The 24,848-nt window shown below is 32.9% G+C and overlaps 3 protein-coding genes across 3 annotated transcripts; all 3 read left to right on the top strand.

Annotated features, from left to right (window-relative positions):
- Nucleotides 1–3,237: 3,237 nt before the first annotated feature.
- Nucleotides 3,238–7,494, top strand: LOC106764276 (rust resistance kinase Lr10-like). The gene is made up of 3 exons (XM_014648540.1): nt 3,238–3,981; nt 4,219–4,242; nt 6,344–7,494. Exons 1-3 carry the CDS (start codon nt 3,258–3,260, stop codon nt 7,444–7,446), a joined length of 1,851 nt encoding a protein of 616 aa, XP_014504026.1. The 5' UTR covers nt 3,238–3,257; the 3' UTR covers nt 7,447–7,494.
- Nucleotides 7,495–12,354: 4,860 nt separating this feature from the next.
- On the top strand, nt 12,355–13,321 carry LOC106764560. Its single transcript, XM_014648826.2, has 2 exons — nt 12,355–12,404; nt 12,654–13,321. Exon 2 carries the CDS (start codon nt 12,663–12,665, stop codon nt 13,269–13,271), a length of 609 nt encoding a protein of 202 aa, XP_014504312.1. The 5' UTR covers nt 12,355–12,404; nt 12,654–12,662; the 3' UTR covers nt 13,272–13,321.
- Nucleotides 13,322–21,766: 8,445 nt separating this feature from the next.
- On the top strand, nt 21,767–24,625 carry LOC106763716 (rust resistance kinase Lr10-like). The gene is made up of 3 exons (XM_014647881.1): nt 21,767–22,508; nt 22,745–22,765; nt 23,526–24,625. Exons 1-3 carry the CDS (start codon nt 21,767–21,769, stop codon nt 24,623–24,625), a joined length of 1,863 nt encoding a protein of 620 aa, XP_014503367.1.
- The last annotated feature ends 223 nt before the right edge of the window (nt 24,626–24,848 follow it).

Here is a 24,848-nt window from a genome sequence, read left to right as displayed (position 1 = left end):
CGTTCACAGCGGGGTTCAGAAGCGTGGGGGAGAACGTGCTTCGGCGTGTGGTTCTTGTAGGTAGAGAAGCACAATTGTGTGGATGGCCAATCGCGACATTCCGGTGAACAGGAAACGCTCCTCGCTCTCCCTCCTCAAGAACGACAACCTCGTGTTGTCTGACGCCTGACATAGCAGTGCTAAGCCACCACCATTTCAACCTCTCAGAAATCGAAAAGGAAAACAAAAAAGAAAAAAGAAAAAAGGGAACCCCAATCTGGGAGTGAAGGCCATGGGGAAACAGGGGAAGAAATGAAAAAGGGTTTCCCTATTTAAAAACCCTAATGATTTTATTTCCAAGAAGGGGGTGAAAGCCACGTCCTTATAGCCCTTGTCTTCAGCTCAACTCTACGAGCCTTCAAATTCATGTGGACATCAATTTTCATATGTTCAAAAATGGGAGTATAGATATCCATCCAAGCTTTCTTTAGGGTATAACGATGAGGTGGAACATTCACCTTGCGGAACTGAATATGTCCATCAGACATCTCATGAGGCTTCAACGCCTCAAACTTTGGCTTCGGTGGCAAAACTTTGGCTTTTGATGCTACAGTCTCAATTTCCATGGTAGAAGTTGTCTGATTCAACACCATTCTATACCTGTTCAAAAAGCAACCCAAAATAAGTTGATTTAAAACATACAAAAAGGCAAACAATTGTCTATTTCTCCACTTCTAGTTATGAGCAGCATAATTATCAATCGCAAATAGTTCTCAATAGTTGTCTCCACTCATCACCGTAGGGGGTGAAAGCCACGTTCTTGTAGGCCTAGAGAAAGATTCCCGCGGCGGTAGTTTTTTGTCGGTTAATGAAAACGAAGTCGTGGGTTTTGAATATTTCTCCGGCCACATCAGTAGATGAAACGGTGAACGTGGGGACCTGCCCTAGCTGTAGCAAGATGAGAGGACCATGCTTGTGAGAGAGGGCTTGAACGATGCGACAACAGGCCAAGCTGATTAAGATTTCCGATGAAGGGTATTTAATTTTTGCAATTTAAAAACATGTAATGTATTCTTTTGGTTGTCACGTCAACTAATGTTGCCCAACTCATTGCCACGACAACATTTCTTGCACACCTCACATCCACAATCAGTTCAACATTTTAAATTTTAACGTCATTAAAGGGATAGGACTCAAGTCATACAACTTTCATAACATGGGGACCCAATGTCTTCATTTTTAAAATCGAGTACTAAACACAAATTGATCACCTCTTAACATAAGGATGAAGTAAGTGTTTGAGCCTTTAATTTATTAAAATATATTTTATGTGTTATATTTATCAAATATTCATAAATTTTATCTTTAAATACTTTTAAATATGGTTGGAATTTTGTGAGTTAAACAACATATGGTTGAAGGAGTCAAATAAGTTAAATAAAAATATATTCCTATCATATTTTATAGGAGGATTTTATGCGTTATTTAATTAATTAGTTTAGCAAATATTTCTCAAAGTTGGTTACAAATTATGTAGTATAAATGTTTACTGCTTATGCTCAATAAAAGATATGAGTTTCTCTTTCGTTCTTTTATCTCTTATACTTTAAAACCCAACAATTGGTATCAAGAGCATAAATGATCTTACGGGATCTATGATATAACCCACAAACACTTACAACTACCAAATAGCCACCACACATAAGATGGAATCTCAAACATCCTTTATTACCGTTTATTGCCTGTATTTGATGGACTAAACTATCAAATGTGGGTTGTCAAAATGGAAGTATATCTAGATGCTAATGATGTGAGGGAAGCAGTAGAAGAGGACTACGAAATACTTCCATTGCCAAATAATCCTACGGTTGCTCTAATGAAAAGTCACAAAGAAAAGAGGCTTCGAAAATCCAAAGCCAGATCAATTTTGTTCACAATCGTATCTCCACTCATTTTCAATAGAATAATGACGTTGAAAACAACACATGAAATCTTTAAGTTTTTGAAGGAAGAGTAGGAAGGCAGTGAGAGAATCAAAGGAACACAAGCTTTGAATCTGGTTCGAGAACTTGAGATGTAGAGGATGAAATATTCGGAGACAATCAAACATTATGCGGACAAGCTTCTCGACATTACAAATACGTCTTCTTGGCATTGAGATTCCTTATTCTCAAATTGTTCAAAAAATACTTGTAACAATTCCAGAAAGATATGAAGTCACATTAACTTCCTTGGAGAACTCAAAAGATCTTTCTACTATTACCTTGACAGAACTTTTGACCGCACTTTAGGCTCTAGAACAAAGAAAACTCATGAGAGAATAAGGTCATATTCCATGGGCTTTGGCAGCTAAATTGCTGTAAAAAAAAGGGTAAGTCAAGAAGTTTCAACCATTAAAATGATAGTAAATCCTCTCATGTTTTTCCTCGTGTCCTTTTTGTAAGAAAAACAATCATCCACATAGAAAGTGTTGGTGGAGGCCATATGTGAAATTCCATAAATGTGGACAATTAGGGCATGTGGAGAAAATCTGCAAGTCATCAAAGAAACAAGAGAATGTACAAGCTTCTGTTGAAGAGGGTGAAGAAGAAGAACATTTTGTTGTTTCTTACTTTGCTACTGCAAGATCAACAGAATGTTGGCTAATTGATAACGGTTGCATGAACCACATGACTTACGATCAAGAATTATTCAAAGATCTTAATTAATGCAACCTACAATACAAAAGTCAGAATTTGAAATAAAGCAAAAATAATAGTAAAGGGCAAAGGAACCATCGCCATCAGAGGTTGCAGAGGTTTGGAATTAATTACTTATGTTTTATATGTTCTTGAAATTGACTAAAAACTTAGATGATACGATCAATGGTGACTTTGAGTCGAGAAAAGATTGTTGGAATTTTGCAACTCAAACAACATATGGTTGAAAGAATCAAATTAGTTAAATAAAAATATATTTCTATCTTATTTCATAGAAAGATTTTATACATTATTTAATTAATTAGTTTAGCATATACTTTTCAAAATTGGTAACAAATTATGTAGTGTAAATATTTAGTATTTATGCTCAATAGAAAATATGAGTTTTCAATTATACTTTAAAATCAAACAAATACTTTTTATTTCTATTTTCAAATCTCTTAAAATAAAAAAGACAAACTTCTATCTTCATCCAAATTTATCTCCGGAAAAATTGTGGCCTTTGAGTCTGCTGTTTTAAATATCTGTCTAGCTTCGATTTGTTTGCCCTTCAATTCAATCAGAAACAGTTTGGACAACATGTGGAGAGAGACAACATTATTGGTGGTACTGCTACTTCTAGTGCATAAAAGTCATGCTTGTCACCCTTCTTCCTGTGGAAAAATAACCCACATCAGCTATCCATTTCGATTACGAGGCGACCCAGAATACTGTGGTGACGAAAGGTATGAGCTTGGTTGTGAGAATAATGTTACGGTGTTGTATCTGAACTCTGAACAATTCCATGTTCAGGCAATCAACTACGACAACTACACCGTGAGAGTGGTTGACCCTGCACTTCAACACCACAACTGCTCCTCCCTTCCTCTCCGTTCCCTCTCTCGCTCCAATTTCTCTGATACTTATACGCATCGCATGGGTCCATACCAAGCCGGTCTAGATCCGGATCGTAATTGGGAATCTCTGAGTTTCGAGCATATAGTGTTTCTGAACTGTAAGCATTCAGTGAGAGATAACAGCAAGTATGTGGAGAGTGGTGAGTGCGTGAAGTGGGACTCGAAGGGCTATGCATATGCAGTTACTGGAGACCTGAAAGCCGAGGACTTAGAAGTTGGGTGTGATGTGAAGCTTGTTGCTCCCACATCGTTGAGGACTATGAATAACCATTCCTACGCTGCCATTCACAGGACTCTCGCCTATGGATTTGAGATTTCGTGGACAAAACTCGCCTGTCAGAATCTTTGTCTACTCAACCGGTTCTGCTATTTCGACTCTTCTAAGAAAAAGCTTCGATGCGGGACTGGTGAGTGATCCCAAAATAAATATTATATATATATTATTTATTTTTGATTGATTATTACTGATAAAAACATTGTTCTAATTATTCAATCGATTTTTAGAAAGAATAATAATTCATTATTTTCTATCTTTTACCTGTATTAGTCAGTGCTGTAAAGAAAGCCTCATTCACTATAGATTTATGAAATTATGCAAACTGCAGTGAAATTTATGCTTTCTTTCATTTTTGGGTGATGAGCAGGTATTTTGGATATTCTGCTGGGAGGTACGAATCCTTATCATCTTAATTTACCTAAGCTTCAATTATAAGAGATATATCTAAAGTTCATACAAATTTGCGACTACTAAGTTCACACAGGATTTTTCTATTTTATTTTAATATCATCCAGATAAAAAAATTTATATTCTTTAGTTTGGCCACTGAGGAATAATATGAATTACTTTTGATACTTTATATCGACCTTATCCTTAAGGATATATACAGCAGTCAAAATGGGTTACAATTTGTGAGCCAACTCGGTTCACCACAGGTTCAGATCGGATTGGATTTAAAAAAATTGAATTTTTTTATGTGGGTCAGATTTTAACACGGCCCATTTAAATTTGACTCCTGCGGATTGAACCCGTGATGGGTCGGATTAGCCCGCCAACCCACCTACCTAATTTTATTTCTTTAATTTATTATTTTATTTATGAAACCCTAAAACATAAAATACTTTCTACACTCACTGTGTATACCAAAAATGTAACTTCTGCTTTCAGAAATCACTCTCACGGAACTTCTCTTATTTACGGTGTTGTCACTCTCACTTCCTGAAATTCTTCAAGGAGCAGGTTTTTTTGTATGTTTTTTATGTTTTTTTGGATGACATTTGGATTATATTGTACTTTTTATTATTATTTTGAATTGTCTTCAGTTTAACATCATTTTTTGGGGGTGAAATTTGTTTAAATTTGAATATAGAAAATTTGTAATTTTTTTTATTTAAAAAAACTCTAATTAAATGGGCTAGTGAGCCAACCCGTTTACCCACCAACCCGTGGTGGGTCGAGTTGGGTTTAAATTTTTCTGGCTAGCTAATAAATGAGGGGTGTTGCTCCCTACACCTCCCCAAGTGGGACCTGTACCTCCCCATTAATTTAATTTATTTCAAAAATATTTTACACCTCCCCATTATTTTCTTTATTCCAAAAATACCCTACACCTCCCCACTATTCTTAATAATCTTTCTCTTTCTCTCTCTAATGGAGTATTCACGTGCTTCAGATTTGAATTTGTAACATACTACAAAATATAAAATTCAGAAGAAACTTCAATATTAGTACTTCTACCATCTCCATTTTATAAAATTAAAAGTTAGATGCAAATACAAAATAATAAACATAATACTATTAATAGTAAATAATGATATATTATTATTATTATTATTATTATTATTATTATTATTATATACTAACTTTATAATGACGAAAGAACTAAATAAATTCTAAATCTTTAACAAATAATTTTTTTTTATATTATAAGTATTTAATAATATTTTTATATTATTTATCTAATAAATTAAATATTTTATTCAAGTTATTTGAGTCAAACATGTCGGTGAGTTAAAACATAATATAATGTTAAAAATTATAGATAATATATGTAAAAAAAAATACATGTATATAAACATTTTTCTATAAATTTAGAACAAATTTTTACCATTTATTAAGTTATTTGAAAAGAAAAAAATATATTTAACAACCAAAATAAGATTGAATCAAACTTATTTAAGAAAATATATTCAAATTTAAGTCATATAAATGCTCCATTAATGAGCCATGTAAATGCTCTATTAATGTAGAAAGAGAAAGAGAAAGAATGTTAAGGATAATGGGGAGGTGTAGGGTATTTTTGGAATAAAAGAAAATAGTGGGGAGGTGTAAAATATTTTTGAAATAAATTAAATTAATGGGGAGGTACAGGTCCCACTTGGGGAGGTGTAGGGAGCAACACCCATAAATGAGCCAGGTTGGGTTGTCTCACTTAGTGACCAACTCATGGTAGGTCGGGCCGAGTCGAGTCGAGTCGAATTACCCCTTTTGACAGCTCTAAGGATATACTTAGTTTTAGAAACAATTTTTAAAAATGTTCCTTATGTGATTGACTTTTACTTTGAGTGCTGAAAATTCTCTTCCTACATCCCTCTTGTAAAGAAAACCTATCATTGCGACGTTACTTTCTAAATGGATGTGTATAGCGTTAATTTGTAAGGACCAAAGTAATCTTTTACTTTAACATATACCTTATTGTATTTACGTTAACAGTGAAAATCAAATGATTCTTTACCTTGATATTTATTCACTCAAGCAAAATTTTCTCGCAGTATCTAGCATACTCAGCTATATTGCATGGACTTTGATTTTAAGAGCTTTGATATTGGTGGTGGTGATTGTTTTGCTTTTGGTATGTAAATGGAAGAAAAGACATGCATCAATGTATCAAAATATTGAAAATTATCTTGGACAAAATAATTTCGCACCTATTCGATACTCATTTAGTGATATTAAGAAGATGGCTGGAGGTTTTAAAGAGAAGTTAGGTGAAGGAGGATTTGGCTATGTCTTTAAGGGAAAGTTACGCAGTGGATCTTATGTGGCAATCAAAACATTAGGTAAATCTAAAGGGAATGGACAAGATTTTATCAATGAAGTTGCAACCATTGGAAAAATACATCATCAAAATGTGGTACAGTTAATTGGGTTTTGTGTTCGTGGTTCAAAGCATTATCTCGTGTATGAATTCATGTCAAATGGATCTCTCGATAAGTTTATTTTTTCAAAAGGTAGAAGTGTAAATTTAACCTATGAAAAAATATATAATATATCAATTGGAGTGGCTCGTGGGATTGCTTATCTCCACCATGGGTGTGAGATGAAGATTTTGCATTTTGATATAAAACCTCACAACATCCTACTAGATGAAAACTTCCTCCCAAAGATCTCGGACTTTGGATTGGCAAAGTTATATTCAATAAATAATAGCATTGTCACCATGACAGCAGCAAGAGGAACCATTGGATATATGGCTCCGGAATTATTTTATAATAACATTGGAGGAATATCCAATAAGGCTGATGTTTATAGCTTTGGAATGCTTTTGATGGAGATGGCAAGCAAAAGGAAGAATCTAAATCCGCATGCACAACACTCAAGTCAACTTTACTTTCCTCTTTGGATTTATGATCACATAAGAGAAGAGGAAAATATTGAAATGGAAGATATGACAGAAGATGAAAAAAAGATAGTAAAGAAGATGATCATAGTGGCCTTATGGTGTATACAATTGAAACCAGACGATCGTCCTTCAATGAATAGAGTGGTGAAAATGCTTGAAGGAGACATTGAAGACTTGGAAATACCCCCAAAACCTATTCTATATCCAGATGAAACAGTGACAGAGGGTCAAACAATCAACTCATATTCCTAAGTAGTTAGTGGAACTTGAAAATTTTGTAAGATTTGCTTTTAGTCTGAACTTGACATTTTTATAAGAATTGGATGTTGTCTGTATTTGAAATATTTATAAGAATTGAATATAGTCTCATAAGTAAATTGTGTATGTCTCTGTCTGTGGAGATGTGTGAGTTGTGTGGACATCATGCGTTTGAGTTCATGTATATGTGCATGTGTATTATGAGTGCATGCATTTATGTGTGTGCTATGCTGACGTTATATAAATAATATGAAAAAAATGAATTAATAAATAAATAAGACATTGTGGATAGAAAAAGACACAATAATAATTAATTTAATATTAATAAGATATACATTAGCGTTGGTTAAGAAAATATATATTTAAAATAAAAAATAAGTGTGTGTATTGGCTTATGCTGATGTCAAGCACTTAATAGCGTAGGTTTAATTAAAAATTTTGTTTTCTCCTAATGTAGGAGGAAGTTACTCAAGAAATCAAAATCCAAAAAAAAAAAAAAAACTTCGTGAAAGTTGGTGTAAAAGTGTGACATTCGAGTTTAGAGTGCAGTTGTGGGAAAAACATAAACTACAGTCAAAACGAACCTAAAATGATTCTAAAAATGTATGCAAATGGTGTATGAATATGTATAGTTAAAATTATCCTAAATTTACTAGTGACTTCATGAACTTGAACTAAGAAAACTAACTTTTCTATTCGAATTTCTATTTTAATGCATGAAAAATGATGCATGAATTCATAGATTATATATATTAAGAAGGTTATATTTAAGGTAATACGAACTTTAAACATCAATGAAAAGATGCAAAAATGCTAAAATACAAACTGTTGGATAAAATGTCTACAAGAAAACACCATGTAGATTTTACAATGCAATTAATATAAACATGTTTCTAGTACCAATAATACTAAAAACACATATTTAGAACAAATATATAACATCAAAACAACAAAATCGCATATACAAACCATAATTGCAAAGTTGAGATGCAGGAAACAACCAAAGGCAAACGTGTATGTATGTGAAACTAATATAATGGATAGTACATTGGTACAAATGTTGGTGTTTTGAACTAATAAGCTAGTCTAACGCAGTGCTACTAAAATTGTAAAACACTAAATGTAACAAGAAATCAACATTGAACCGAAAACTTAATTATACTCAATGAGATTAACGGAAATATCTGAATTAACTACCCGAGGCTATCGCAACAGGTGGATGGGTGTCAGTTGGGTTTTCTTATGTTAAAAAAGGTTTTGATCGTTTCAGCATTCTAGCGAGAAACCAAGTGTTCCATGACAGTTTCATCATTGGATGAAAATTTCGTTTAGCACAAAGTTGAGTTCAAGAGTGTGTTCAGTAAGATATCTTTCAACATTTTTGGGCACAGTCTTCGTACTTGGGTGTTCCAACTAGTAACAATATTCTTTAGGTCTTTTGCTACTCTAAACAGTCCTTACCAGTTGGGCATGAGCTTTTCGCATGTTGGTTTCTTGCGTGGATCACACGTATTTCTCCATATTGAGTCTCTTTCATTGAAACCTCTAGGTCAAACCTTCGTGTTGTATCTTCGAGCAACCACTCTCTTATATGCTTATGGTCGCACAGTTGTTGCTTCTCTCCTTTCTTGGAAGGTGTCCAATTCCATTTTAAGATAGGCTTCATTGAGATTTATGTCCTCTACCTGTCTTCGGAGCGAGGGTTTGCCAACCTCTATGTGAAACATGGCAAACATGGCATTAGTACCATACGTGAGGTTAAATAGAGTTTCTCCAGTCATATTGAGTGGCAAACAACGACATGCCCACAAAACCTTGGGTAGTTCATCCACTCATACTCCTTTTGGGTCCCCCAAACGTCGCTTGAGTTCGACCATGATGATTTTGTAAATCACTTCAGCTTAACTATTCGTTTATGAGTGTTCGACTAAGCTAGCTATATGTATGATGCCCAAGTTCTTATAGAACTCAGCTAATTTCTTGTCAATGAAAGGGTTGTTGTTATTGGTTATGATAGTCTAGAGGAGACCAAAACAACATATGATTTTCCGTACAACTTTTTGCACCTTTTACGTTGTGATGGTCATTGATGGCATTACCTCCACGCACTTTGTAAAGTAATCGATGACGACCAGCAAGAACTTCTTTTGTGATCTACTGGTCAGGAAGGGACCAACTATATCCATCCCCCACTAAGCGAACGACCAGGAAGATATAATGTTGTGTAGCTCAAACGGCAACACCTTAATGTTATTGCTTTGCTCCTCACAAATTTTGCACTTTTGCACGAAGACCTAGGAATCGTCCTCCATCGTTGACCAGTAGGAGCTAACTTGCAATGCTCTTGCTTTAAGTGTGTGTCATATGGGGCGAAGACCAAAAATATCGTTGTGTTCCTTCTTTGATAGGCATTTTAGTAGGGCATGGGTAATTCTCTACGTAAAAATCCTCCCCAATAAACACGAAACGAGTTATCCACTTATCATATGCCAATTTGATAACCTCTCCCTAGTCTTGTTTGTTCATAAGAGTCTTGACCTGAATTCTCCAACCGATTTGATATTACATTTGTTTGATATGTGTTCATTTTTTATATAATAAAAGCAAGTTACAACATTTTTATTCCTTGAATAAATTGTTCATTTTTTAACCCATACCCTACGGATTCTTTTAATTTGGTTCTTAACTTTAGAAACACGTTTACTTTTAAATTTTTTTTTCTTAAATGTAGGTTTTTCAACATTTTTATTTTTAGTTTCCTTTTTAAAAAATTTCCTAAAATATCAATATCAAACATGTGACTCTTACACGACTCACATTCAATATTTGAAACATCTTTCTTTTCTAGCTCTAAAATATTATTTATCTAAACTTCTTCTAGAGCTTTTTCAAATCTAAGTTGTAATTCTTTAAAATTCATTTCAATTTTCTATGAATAATATCTAAATTTTTTTACTCATGCAGTAACTGTTGAAAAGCATAAGCAAATCTTCATACTCGTTATTACAACTAGAAATACTTACTTGACTTCCAAATGATTCACTATTGGCCATTAAGCAGACATTTGTTGGCTCATCAGAATCGCTTGAGCTTAAGGAGTTTGATTCATTATCCTTCCAAGCAATATAAACATTCTTCTTCTTGAAGAATTTATTTTCTTTCTTTTCTTCACCCTTTTTAATGTTTGGACAATTTGCATTTACGTGCCTTTTTACTTTGCAACTATAACATTTATACTTTGAGGAGGATCCTTGTTTCTCCTTCTTGTCCTTTTTTAAATTGTTCCTTACCTTTAGATTTCATGAACTTGTTGAATTTTCTGATCATGTGACTCATTTTTGTGATCTGAAGTTTTCATCTTCCTCAATTCTTTCTCTCTCCTTGGTCTTCTTCTTTATTCAATCGCCCAAGTTCTAGTTCACTTTCTCTTAAACTTAGCAAAGAGTGTTGCAAAAGACATGGTGGTAAGGTTTTGTGATTCTATTATTGCAGTCACTTTAGGTTGTGACGACCTGTTCAAAGATTTCAAATTTTTTATACTTGTTTCATCAGTATCAAATGTTTTACCTAACCTAGAAAAATTATTAACAATATGAGTAAAGCCCTTGTGCACGTCATATATTGTTTTTTCTTGTTGCATCTGGAACATCTCATATTTCTGAATCAACGAGTTCATCCTTATTTGCTTGATGTTGTTTATGCCTTCATGGTTACTAAAAGAATTTCTTACATCTCTTGAGCATTTTTACAAACAAATATCTTGTAAAATTCATCCAAGGTTAAAGAAAATGAAATAATATTTCTAGTTTTTACATCATATTGAGCTCTTCTATTTTCCTCAACAGTCCACTTAGTAGAGGAATTTCGTTCCTACATATTATTTACAAGTACAGTAGACATATATGCTTCATTTAAAATATCATCACACACACATTTAGCAATATAGACTCTATTCAGATTTTTTGTCTAACTTTCTAAAATGAATCATTTTTACTTGTAAATATTAAAAAAAAATTACAGTTAAATATTAAAAAAAAAATAGACAGCTAAATCAAGACTAATTTAACAAAATATAAATTTTAAAATTAAATAAGAATAAAGTTTGTTAGGTTAACACAAATTTTAATAAATATTAAAAAAAGAATAAAGTAAGATAGATTAAATAAGTACTAACTTAAATAGATGTTAAAAGTAAATTAGAGTAATATTACATATAAAATTAGAGTGGTTTTAAAGAGAGTTTTTGTTAATTCGGCCTGATGAACATATAATGTGAAAGAAAATGAGAGAAGATCTCCCGGCTCATCCTATATATTGCTAAGTCAAGTGTTCAATTCTATCAAGAATTATCGGAGCTGTTCACTTTCATTACCTTTACGAAAGTCAAAACTTTGGGAAGGTCAAAGTCCACGAGTTATCGTCACATTATATTTTGGAGGAGTGTTAATACACACTACAACAATTGCAGCTCAAAATATTAACAAATATCAGATAAAGATGTAGAAGGAAGGTGAATTCTCATATTATCATTTTCTTCGAAACGCACTTTTAATTATTGAGTTGAACAGCGAGCAGGAATTTTGGGTTACCGTAGACTAATGAAAGGAATCAAAATATCTTTCAAATTCTACATAATTATTTTAGCATACATGCTATCAACAGCTAATTACTACGTTCAACTGCTAAAACCAAATACATAATATTTAATTTCAATATATAAATTATATGTACGTTGTAATTTGAATGCGTCAATCTGCATATCAAGTGGTTATATACGACAAATCTCTGAAACTCTATCACAAGTGTGGCTCTATAAACCTCATGAGATCACGGATATTAACAGAAGAATATTCTTTTCGCAACAAGTCTATATATATGAGTCTGCTGTCCTAAAAAGCACAGTTCACCGTTCATCTGGCTTTGTGAGCGACCGACCATATCAAACAAGAAAGGTAATGGTGATTCTGTCATCCCGAGTGAATCCTGTATTGTTTTCTTTCATTTCTAGTTCTTTACTCTACTATTGTATGGAGCTTGATGTGAAACTTTGAAGCGGTAGAAATAATTTAAGTGTCAACTACTTTCCTTATTAAAGAATAACCTTAATCTTTGGTTGCAGGTCATTACAAAACGAAATATAACAAACATGTATCAAATATTAATTACGCTTACAGCTCTAACATAAAGTATAGTTGTTACAGTTACATACGATGAACGTTGAAGGCGAGCAGAAAGCCGAGACAAAAGGGTGGAGAAAAGGTCTGAACAAGGTAGGGAACTGGCTGGCACATAAGGACAATGATAATTGGTTGAAGGACATTAGGGGTAACCTGAGTTTGGTTGCTACGGTAATCGCAACAATAACCTTTCAAAGTGCTCTAAATCCACCAGGTGGCGTTAGACCGCCACAAGAAACTGGAGTAGTGGCTTGTCCAAAAGGGATGAACCCATGTCCTGGAGAATCTGTCCTAGCTTATACAAATGCCGAACTTTACAGAAGTTTCCTTGTTTGCAACACTATATGCTTCATATCATCTTCAGCTGTCTGTCTCTGGCTTGTTAGTGGGCTCACTCTAAACTACAGATTTTTCAACTGGCTTTTGTCAATAGGCATGTGCGTCACCATCTCTAGTCTCGCTCTTACCTACATGTTTGGTGCTCGAATGGTCAGCCCAACACCTATTTGGCACACATCCACCTCCATGTTTGTAATTGTTATGCATGTGTGGTTAGCACTGCTGGGACTCGTCGTTGTTGTTCATTGCCTGCGCCTGTTCGTTTGGATTCTCGCTAAACTGATTGGCAAACCTAAACAATGAGATATTCCATCTAGGTTTATCCTAGCTGTTCTAGCCAAAGCTCTTGTGAAATTAAAGATAAAGTATTTAGTGGGTCTTGTTTATTTCATTTCATAATACTAGTGGTTTATTTACTTTTTCTGTAATGTAGGCTTGTTGCCTAATTGGCCAGTGTGTCCGAGATTCAGGAGTTTACCTTCAAGTTCTTTAACATACAATCATCGGAGACTGATAAAAAATTAACTTCTATTAAGACCATTTTATATAAAAAAATTTAAATAGTAGTTAAATGATAAAAGAATATTTTTTTCTTCTATAATTCCAGTGTTTATTCACGTTACTTAATTCATAAATGATTTTTTGACATTATATGCATGACTTGACAATCCATTTTTAGAAATATTTGGTCATTAAAAAAATTATTTTCTGTATTTATAAACAAAGAGAGAAATTGAACGATAAAATAATAGATGTAAAGTGAGTAAAATTTATTGGGTGTCAAAACATAATTTTCATGCCTTTATGTATCCTAAAAAATATATAAATAAAAATAATAATGTATCAGAAGTTTCGTCTTTACCAATATATATCATAAGAAAAACCGAATCATAATTGATGGATGACGAGACAAAATTCTCAAAATGCTTCAAAGTTCGATTTTTGCCTATAAAATGTTTGAAGACGCATGTAATTGGTATCTAAAATGCATAGGAATAAGTTTGGATGTTAAAGTCAATAATGAGAAGAATACAATGGATTTGATATATGTTAAAGTCAATAATTAGTATTGTCTAGGTTGGGTCAAAGTTAGGAGATGTGCATGTTGGGATGTTTCCTTAGATGAATGGTGTAGAAATTTGGTGTTAAATATAGGAAGGATGATGAGCTAAGGTATGGATGAGATAGAAGTTCAAAGACTCTAAGAAATATATATGGTGGTGGTGGTATAGTGTTTGGAGGCTCCAAGAGAGGTTAGGCCAACTCAAGGAGGAATGTGACTAGAGGGACCTCATGAGTTGCTCTAGTCTTGATCTAAGATGAGTAATATGACCAAAATTGGACAACATAACATTACTCAACATCAAAGATGAAATGCAAGGAAGGAGACACCTCTATTTATAAACCAAGGGTGTATCCTTCTAACCCTAAAATCATAATCTCCCACCTTTGCTCTCACTGGCTAAAAATGAGGCCTTATCAGGAGTTGACAAGTGTCCACAAATCCTCTCCAATGATGGAAGGACATGTGGCCACTTACAAAACACATTCCTCTCCATTCCTAGAGTGTCATGTGGCCACTCTAAAAGCAAAAACTCTCCACTCCTAAGTTGCCATGAAGTTACCTTTTAAAAGTTAAATCATCTCCAGTGAAAGCATGACACATGGCACACACTTTCCACTTGGTTTGAATGTCTAACTTAAGGAAATACAATGGCCTAGATACTCTACACTACTCTTCAATCCATGCTTCACGATCGCTCCAAAGGTGGCCCACAAGATAGAGATGATGTCATCTTCATGGATTGCTTTCACTCTCTCGTAAGTGCTTGACTATAGCTAGGGGATTTTTCATCATTCCCTCCCTCTTGAAAAGGATTTACCCTCAAATCTTCAACATAGAATGACAAACTTCCTTATCTTCATTGGAGTTTTGTGTTTGTGTGTTTCTCCACCAAGATCAAATACCCATTTTATAACACAAGTTAAAACAAATGTTATATTAGTGAGTAAATGAAGAGCATAGCTCCCAACAATGATGCATCTTAAATTAAATGAATGATCAAGGTCATGAAGAGTAGAAGCATCTTTGAAGCTTTTATTTGTCTTATGTTGGATGTATATGTTTTAAAGACAATCAACTCATATTCCTAGGTATTTAGTGGAACTCGAAAATTTTGTAAGATTTGGTTTTAGTATGAAATTGACATTTTTATAAGAATTGGATATTGTCTGAACTTGAAATATTTATAAGAATTAAATATAGTCTCATAAGTAAATTGTGTATGTGTGTGAAGATGTGTGAGTGGGTGAGTTGTGTGGACATTTGCATCTGTGTATGTATGCGCCCATGCATTTGAGTTCATGTATATGTACATGTGTATTATGAGTACATGTGTGCGCCAATGCATGCGCGTAGGCGTCTATGTGCGTGCTATGCTGAAGCTATATAAATAATGAAAAAATGAATTAATAAATAAATAAGACATTGTGGATAGAAAAAGACACAATAATAATTAATTTAATATTAATAAAATATTGATTAGTGTTGGTTAAGAAAATATAAAATTTAAAATAAAAAAATAAGTGTATATATTGGCTTATGTTGATGCCAAGCACTTAATCGCGTAGGCTTAATTAAAAAATTTGTTTTCTCCTAATGTAGGAGGAAGTTACTCAAGATATCATAATCAAAAAAAAAAATAACTTTGTGAAAGTTGGTGTAAAAGTGTGATATTCGAGTTTAGAGAGTAGTTGTGGGAAAAACATAAACTACAGTCAAAATGAACCTAAAATGATTCTAAAAATGTATGCAAATGGTGTATGAATATGTATGGTTAAAATTATCCTAAATTTACTAGTGATTTCATGAACTTGAACTAAGAAAACTAACTTTTCTATTCGAATTTCTATTTCAATGCATGAGAAATGATGCATAAAACTTGTGTAGGCTTTTCTTTATATTTTTTTATGTTCTTTCAGCTTATTTTTTCTGTTTTTAGCTTTAGATGTAACATTGATTTTACTTTAATTTGACTTGACACATAGATGCTTCTAATGTCAAGACATCTTTTTTTAGACATCTTTTTCATGATTCTATGATGTCTATTTTCTAGTTGTTTAGACATTTTATCTTTTTCAAACATAAGAGAATGTGATTTTGTTCTTTGTATCTATTTTCTTTTATATTTTTAAATATTTGATTACCCAAGATTATTTCGTTAAATGTTATTTGTTAAACTTCAAAACTAGAGATGCTTTAAACGATCTTAGTCACTTTCTTAGACGATCTTGTCTTAACACATGTGTTAGGCATGGTCTTCTCGCTTGGGTGTTCCAACCGGTATACACCATTCTTTAGGTCTTTTACTACTCTAAACGATCGTTACCAGTTGGGCAGTAGTTTTTTCGCATATTGGCTTCTTGCGTGGATCACAGGTATTTCTCCACTTTAAGTCTCCCTCATTGAAACTTATGGGCCAAACTTTGGTGTTGTATCTTCGGGAAATCACTCTCTTGTATGCTTATGGTTTCACGGTTGTTGCTTCTCTCCTTTCTTGGAAGGTGTCCAGTTCCATTCTAAGATAGGCTTCATTGAGATCCATGTCCTCTACTTGTCTTCGAAGTAAGGGTTTGCCCACCTTTATGTGAAGCATGACATCAGTACCAATGTGAGGTTGAAAGGAGTTTCTTAAGTCATGTCGATCGACAAACAAAACCTCGGGTAGTTCATCAACCAATACTCCTTTTGGGTCCCCCAAACATCGCTTGAGTTTGACCATAATGGTTTTGTAATCTGCTTCAGCTTGACCATTTGTTTGGGGGTGTTCGACTAAGCTAGTTATATGTATCCCAAGTTCTTAAAAAACTCAGTTAATTTCTTGTCAATGAACTGGTTGCCAATATTGGTTATGACCGTCCAAGGGAGACCAAAATAATATATGATTTTCCATTCAAATTTTTACACCTATTGCGTTGTGATGGTGACCAATGGCTTTGCCTCCACCCACTTGGTAAAGTAAACAATGACAACTAGCAAGAACTTCTTTTGTGACCGACCGGTCAGGAAGGGGCCGACTATACCCATCCCCTACTAAGCTAACGGCCAGGAAGATATAATGTTATGTAACTCAGACGGTAGCACCTTGATGTTATTTTGCCCTACTCCAAACAACTTTTGCACGAAGACCTAACAATCTTCCTCCATCGTTGGCTAGTAGCATCCAACTCGCAATGCTCTTGCTTTAAGTGTACGTTGTTCGGGGTGAAGACCACAAATGTTGTTGTGTAGATCATTTAGCATATACTGAGCTTCCTCCTCTAATAGGCATTTTAGTAGGGTGTGGATAACTGTCCATACAAATCATCCCCAACAAACACGAAACGAGTTATCTGCTTAGCATCTACCAATTTGATGACCTCTCCCTAGCCTTGTATATTCATAAGAGCCTTGACCTGACTTCTCCAACCGATTTGATATTTCATTTATTTGACGTATGTCCCTTTTTCATACAATAAAAGCAAGTGACAACATTTTTTTATTCCTTGAATAAATTGTTCCTTTTTCAACCCATATCCTACAAGTTCTTTTAATTTGGTTCTTAACTTTAAAAACACATTTATTTTTTTAAAAAAAATTCTTAAATGTAGGTTTTTCAACATTTTTATTTTTAGTTGTCTCTTTAGGAAAACTTCCTAGAATTTCAATATCAAACATGTGTCTCTTACACGATCCACATTCAACATTGGAAACATCTTTCTTTTCTATTTCTAAAATATTGTATATCAAAACTTCTTCTAGAGCTTTTTCAAATTTAACTTGTAATTATATAAAAAATAATTTAAATTTTCGATGAGTAATATCTAATTTTTTTATTCATGCATTAATGGTTGAAAAGCATCAAGCAAGTCTTCATACTCATTATTAAAACTAGAAATACTTACTTCACTTCCAGATGATTCATTGTTAGCCATTAAGTTGAGGTTAGCTTGATTCATTATCCTTGATCATCAGAAGAGCTTAAGGAGCTTGATTCATTATCCTCTCAAGTAATATAAACATTCTTCTTCTTGAAGAATTTCTTTTCTTTCTTTCATCCTTTCTAATGTTTGGACTATCTGCATTTACGTGTCGTTTTTCTTTGCAACTATAACATTTATACTATGAAGAGGATCCTTGTTTCTCCTTCGTGTCATTTTTTAAATTGTTCCTTACATTTGTATTTCATGAACTTCTTGAGTTTTCTGATCATGTGACTCAAGTTTTTGTCATCTGAAGTTTTCATCTTCCTTAGGGATTTTGTACTTCTCAACTTTCGGTTTAACGGCCAAGTTCTTTGTATCTCCTTGGTCTTCTTCTTTATTCAGTCACCCAAGTTCCAGTTCACGTTCTCTCAAACTTACAAAAGAGTGTTGCAAAAGACATGGTGTAAGGTTTTGTGATTCCGTTCTTGTAGTCACTTTAGGTTGTGTCGACCTGTTCAAAGATTTCAAATTTTTAGATTTGTTTCATCAATATCAAATGTTTTACCTAACCTAGAGAGATTATTAACAATATGAGTAAAGCCCTTCTGCACGTCATATATTGTTTCTCCTTGTTGCATCTGAAACATCTCATATGAATCAACGAGTTCTTCCTTGCTTGCTTAACCTTCTATGCCTTCATGGTTACTCGAAAAACTTCCTACATCTCCTGAGTATTTTTACAGATAAATATCTTGTAAAATTCATCTAAGGTTAAAGAAAATGAAATAATATTTCTAGTTTTTACATCTGAACTCTTCTATTTTCCTCAGCAGTCCACTTAGTAGGACTTTGGTTCCTGCACATTATTCATAAGTATAGTAGACATATATGGTTCATTTAAAATAGTATCGCACACACCTTTATCAATATAGACTCTATTAAGATTTGCATTCTAACTTTCTATAATGGATCATTTTTACTTGTAAAAAGTGGAGGTATGTTAATAGAAGCACATTTAGCAAAGGTTTCGTTTTGTTCTACCATTTTCAAAAAATTGGAAAACCATTAAAGCAAACTCTGATACCAATTGTTAGAATCGCACAACGAAATGTTCGCATGTAGACAAAAACCAAAAGGGGGTGAATTAGTTTACTTAATAAAATCATGCCTTTTAAAGATTTTTCCTTTTTATAAACCGATTGATTCTTTATATACAACAACAATAAAGATAAAGAGTGTAGGAAAAGAGAAATTTATACAAATAGTTTTATATTGGTTCAAATAAAAAAACTTTACATCTAGTTGTTAATCTCTCAAAAGATGGATTAACCAATCATTACAAATAATCAACAACTTACTATCAGAGAGAGTAAAGGTAAGGTTTAAAACATCTCCTTTGACACACAAAGGATGAACAACTTTTCTAACAACAATAGCAGTACTCAATTACTTAGACAAACTCAATGAAAGTTCTCGCTCTACCCATATTAGATTTTTCAAAGTCCCTTTTTCACAAACACTGAGAGTTTATCTAAGACGTACATAACTCTTAAATCTCTTAGTGAAAAGTTCTTTTGAAATTAGGTTTAAGTAGAATATATATAGACTCTTATTTTGAAAATTTGGTCAAAAAACTAAAAAGCTTATTTACAATTACCACTAATAATCGATTATCAATTATCAATAGTAATAATTGATTATCTTATAGGCTTTTATGAAAAATAAAACTTTCCTTGAGTGTATGCTCATTTAAATAAAATACATAAATTACAAGACTTTAACATCTAAATTCTTAAGTCTTCATTCTTGAATCCAAACTTTTTTTAAATCTTCAACACTTCTCCATGAATCATCATCATCAAAACAAGAAAAATGTTCATCTTCTTTTTTTCTAACATGCATGAATTGAAGGTTTAGAGTAAGGTTCCCATATATCAATGTGTATAAAATAAAAACATTTTTCAAAAATAAAACTGATAATGGGAACAAGGAAGTTTCTTCTGTTTAGTAAAATGACAAACATCACAAACGAGGGATTTATCACATTTAACAAAAGAAAAATTATTTTTTATAATATCAATGCATTTAATTGAAACATGACGAAAAAAAATATGCTAAAGAGTGAAAAAATCAACAGAAGATAAATTAATAACATTAATTATATGTAGCAAAATTTATGCAAAAGCCTATCTTGAATTTTACATTAAGTAAAGATGATAATACATGACAACTAGCAGTTAATTTTACAATGGATAAAATATTGAAACTAAAGCTAAGATATAAAACACACCATGCATGATCTTAAATTAAGAACACATTACCAGAATAATTTGCTAACTTGAAATGTTAAATATTAAAATAAAAATACAGTTAAATATTAAAAATAAATTAGACAGCTAAATCAAGACTAATTTAACAAAATATAAATTTTAAAATTAAATAAGAATAAAGTTTGTTAGGTTAACACAAATTTTAATAAATATCAAAAAAAGAATAAATTAAGAAAAATAAATAAGTACTAACTTAAATAGATGTAAAAAGTAAATTGGAGTAATATTAAAAATAAAATTAGAGTAGTTTTAAAGAGAGTTTTTGTTAATTTGGCATGATGAACATATAATGTGAAAGCAGATGAGAGAGGATTCTATCATCTCCCGGCTAATCCTATATATTGCTAAGTCGAGTGTTGAATTCTATCAATTATCGGAGTTGTTAACTTTCATTACGTACCTTTATGAAGGTCAAAACTTTGGGAAGGTCAAAGTCCACGAGTTATCGTCACATTATATTTTTTGGAGGAGTGTTCATACACACTACAATAATTGCGGCTCAAAAAATTAACAAATATCAGATAAAGATGTAGAAGGAATATTCAGCTTGGAATTCTCATATTATCATTTTCTTCGAAACGCACTTTTAATTATTGAGTTGAACAGCGAGCAGGAATTTTGGGTTACGTGTGGAATTAACGACTAAAAAATTATAGCACGAAAATAAAAATATATATTCAAATTTAAATAAATTATCAGCATGATGTTTGCAATCCAACTATATTAATTTTGTTTCTGACTGAATATAATATTAACCACTTATATCAATTGTATTTTAAATGTTAGAAATAATATAATAAAAATTTAGTTAAAATTAATGTATTATTTGTTTCCTGCTCCATGTCCAAGAAGAATATGTTGAACACAAGGAAAAGATCATGAGGCCATATATTGGGATGGGGAATCATGAAAACAATATGTACGTACCAATCACATGTTGAAGTTTCTTATCCAAACAAACATTATATTTGATCTAAACACTGTAGAAACACTATTTTCTTAATTGAAAGCCTGACTCTGAATTACGTTAATGCAGATGGAAAACGAACTTTTGTTTCTCATTCTTAATCTTTTCTTCTTCTTTTTCTTAATTGTCAAGTACTAGTCCTTGAACAATTTGCAAATTAAAGTAGAAAGAAAAATTTAAGTACATTATATAAACATTGTTTTTCAATCAGCATATAAAATTTTTATTTCGATAACTTCTCCATCCTTTATTACAATATATTTAAGTTTTTGTCCTTATTTAAATAATCCACATTTGTTAATTATGTTCTCAAACTAATTCCCTAAAATTTCTTTCAGACAGCGTATTAATAAAACCTTCCAAAAAAAAGACAATCTAGGATGGCTTTAGGAACTAAAGAAAGCTGTTTCTTAGTCAAACCCTACGATTTAAGTATCACAAGTCTTCCTACAATATCTATATATATAGTTGAGTTTGTGTTGTTTTAAATATCAAAATCTAACTTCTTGAATTGAATGAAAAACAGTTTAGACATAATGTGGAGAGAGAGAGCATTGTTCCTCGTACTGCTACTTCTAGTCCACCATATTTGTGCAACCAACAAAAAACAACTTTGTCTCCCTTCTTCCTGTGGCAATATCACCCACATCTCTTATCCCTTTCGATTACAAGGTGACCCAGAGAATTGTGGTGACGAAAGGTACGAGCTTGGTTGTCAGAATAATGTTACGGTGTTGTATCTGCACTCTGCACAATATCATGTGCAGGCAATAAACTACAACAAATACAAAGTGAGAGTGGTTGATCCTGCACTTCAACTCCATAACTGCTCCTCCCTTCCTCTCCGTTCCCTCTCTCGCTCCAATTTCTCTGATACTTACACGAACAACATGGGTCCATACCAAGCCGGTCTACGTCCGGATCGTAATTGGGAATATCTGAGTTTCGAGCATATAGTGTTTCTGAACTGTAACCATTCGGTGAGAGAGAACGGAAAGTATGTGGAGAGTGGTGAGTGCGTGAAGTGGGAGTCCAATGGTTATGCATATGCAGTGGGTGGAGACCTAAAAGCTGAGGACTTAGAAGTTGGGTGTGACGTGAAGCTTGTTGCTCCCACATCGTTCAGGACTTTCAATAACCATTCCTACGCTGCCATTCACATGGCTCTCGCCTATGGATTTGAGATCTCTTGGATAAAACTCGCCTGTAAGAAGCATCACTGTCGATTCGGCTTCTGCTATTTCAACCGTTCTAGACAGAAGCTTCAATGCTCATTGGGTGAGTCACCACACAGACAGATAGATTATTTTAAATTGGTTATTATTGATAAACCATTGTTCCGTTTATTCAATCAATTTTTAGAAAGAAAAGAAGGTAATAATTCATTATTTTCTATATTTCACATGTATCAATGAGAACTCATCATGCTCGTGTAAAAACATCATTCATTATAGCTTTATGAAATTATATGCAAATAGTGAAATTTATGCTTTCCTTCTTTTTGTGATGTACAGGTTTACTGGATATGCTGGCAGGTACGAATTTTTATCGTCTTAATTTACCTATGCTTTAATTGTAAGAGAGAGATATATAAAGTTCATGAGTAATTCATTCACACATAATTATCAGGACAAAAATTTTGATATGCTTTATTTTGGCCACTGGGAATGATAACAAGAATTAGTTTTGATGCTTTATGACAACCTTATTCAATGATACGCTTAGTTTTAGAAACGATTTTTTAGAAACAGGTCGTTATGTGAAGACTTTCTCTTAGAATTCTCAAAATTCTCTTCCTCCATCCCTGTGGTGTACAGACAACTTCTCATTACGACGTTACTGTCTAAAAGTATGTGTACAGTATCAATTTTTTAAGAACCAAAGTAATCTTTTACTTTAATATATACCTTATTGTATTTGTTAAAATAATCTCACACAAAAAATATATATATATATATATATATATTCTGCAAAAAAAAGTCGCGGACAAAGAAAATATATTCTGCAAAAAAGTCTATTGCGCTTCATTCATTGATTGGGATAGAAGCTATTAAAATAGCCACTTACAAAACAGAAAAACTAAATATCTCTTAAATGACCGGGTGTTAAAATAAATGACCACTAACTGTTACCTAGTTGTTACAGCAAAACCGAAACTAGAAAACAAAAGACCTACGAAGTTACATAAATATACTTTCTTAAATTTAAGTTTATTTAACCGTATTTAGATTAAGGGTGTAAATGAAATTATTCTTTACCATGATATTGATTCACTCAACCAAATTTTACTTGCAGCATTTAGCATATTGGGCTTTAAGGCATGGGCTTGCATCAGAGCTTTGTTTGGACTACTACTTATTGTTGCACTCTTGATATGCAAATGGCGGAAAAGACATGCATCAATGTATCAAAATATTGAAAATTACCTTGGACAAAATAATTTCGCGCCTATTAGATACTCATTCAGCGATATTAAGAAGATGGCTGGAGGTTTTAAAGAGAAATTAGGTGAAGGAGGATTTGGCTCTATCTTTAAGGGAAAGTTGCGCACTGGATCTTCTGTGGCAATCAAAATATTAGATAAATCTAAAGGGAAAGGACAAGATTTTATCAGTGAAGTTGCAATCATAGGAAAAATACATCATCAAAATGTGGTACAGTTAATTGGGTTTTGTGTTCATGGCTCAAAGCGTTATCTTGTGTATGAATTCATGCCTAATGGATCTCTCGACAAATTTATTTTTTCAACAGACAGAAGTGGCCATTTAACCTATGAAAGAATATATAATATATCAGTGGGAGTGGCTCGAGGGATTGCTTATCTCCATCATGGGTGTGAGATGAAGATTTTGCATTTTGATATTAAACCCCACAACATCCTACTAGATAAAAACTTTGTTCCAAAGATCTCCGACTTTGGATTGGCAAAGCAATATTCAATACATAACAGCATTGTTACAACGACTGCAGCAAGAGGAACCATTGGATATATAGCTCCAGAATTGTTTTATAATAATATTGGAGGAATATCCAATAAAGTTGATGTTTATAGCTTTGGAATGCTCTTAATGGAGATGTCAAGCAAAAGGAAGAATCTAAATCCCCATGCAGAGCACTCAAGTCAACTTTACTATCCATTATGGATTTATAATCACATTAGAGAAGATGAAAATATTGAAATGGAAGACGTGACAGAAGATGAGAAAAAGATAGTAAAGAAGATGATCATAGTAGCCTTATGGTGTATACAATTGAAACCTAATGATCGTCCTTCAATGAATAGAGTAGTGGAAATGCTTGAAGGGAACGTTGAAGACCTAGAAATACCTCCAAAGCCTACTCTATATCCAGATGAAACAGTGACAGAAGGTCAAACAATCAATTTACATTCTTAAATAGTTAGTGGAACTTGGAAATTATAAGAATTGGATATAGTCTAATAGGTTGAAACATAAAGATATTAAAATATCATTTTAATTTTATTCTTCCTTTCATCATTAATTTAATTATTTTGATAAAGAAAAGGATAAAAAGTTGTAATAGTAAAAGATTTAAAAATGCAACACATATCGATCTTCTTATGTTACTCTTACAATTTTGTATCAGATTCTGGTTTTT

This window comes from Vigna radiata, chromosome 6, assembly GCF_000741045.1.
Source record: "Vigna radiata var. radiata cultivar VC1973A chromosome 6, Vradiata_ver6, whole genome shotgun sequence".
Classification (NCBI taxonomy): domain Eukaryota; kingdom Viridiplantae; phylum Streptophyta; class Magnoliopsida; order Fabales; family Fabaceae; genus Vigna; species Vigna radiata.
The sequence above is the reverse complement of the archived record's forward strand: the minus strand, read 5'-3'. Positions and strand labels throughout refer to the sequence as shown.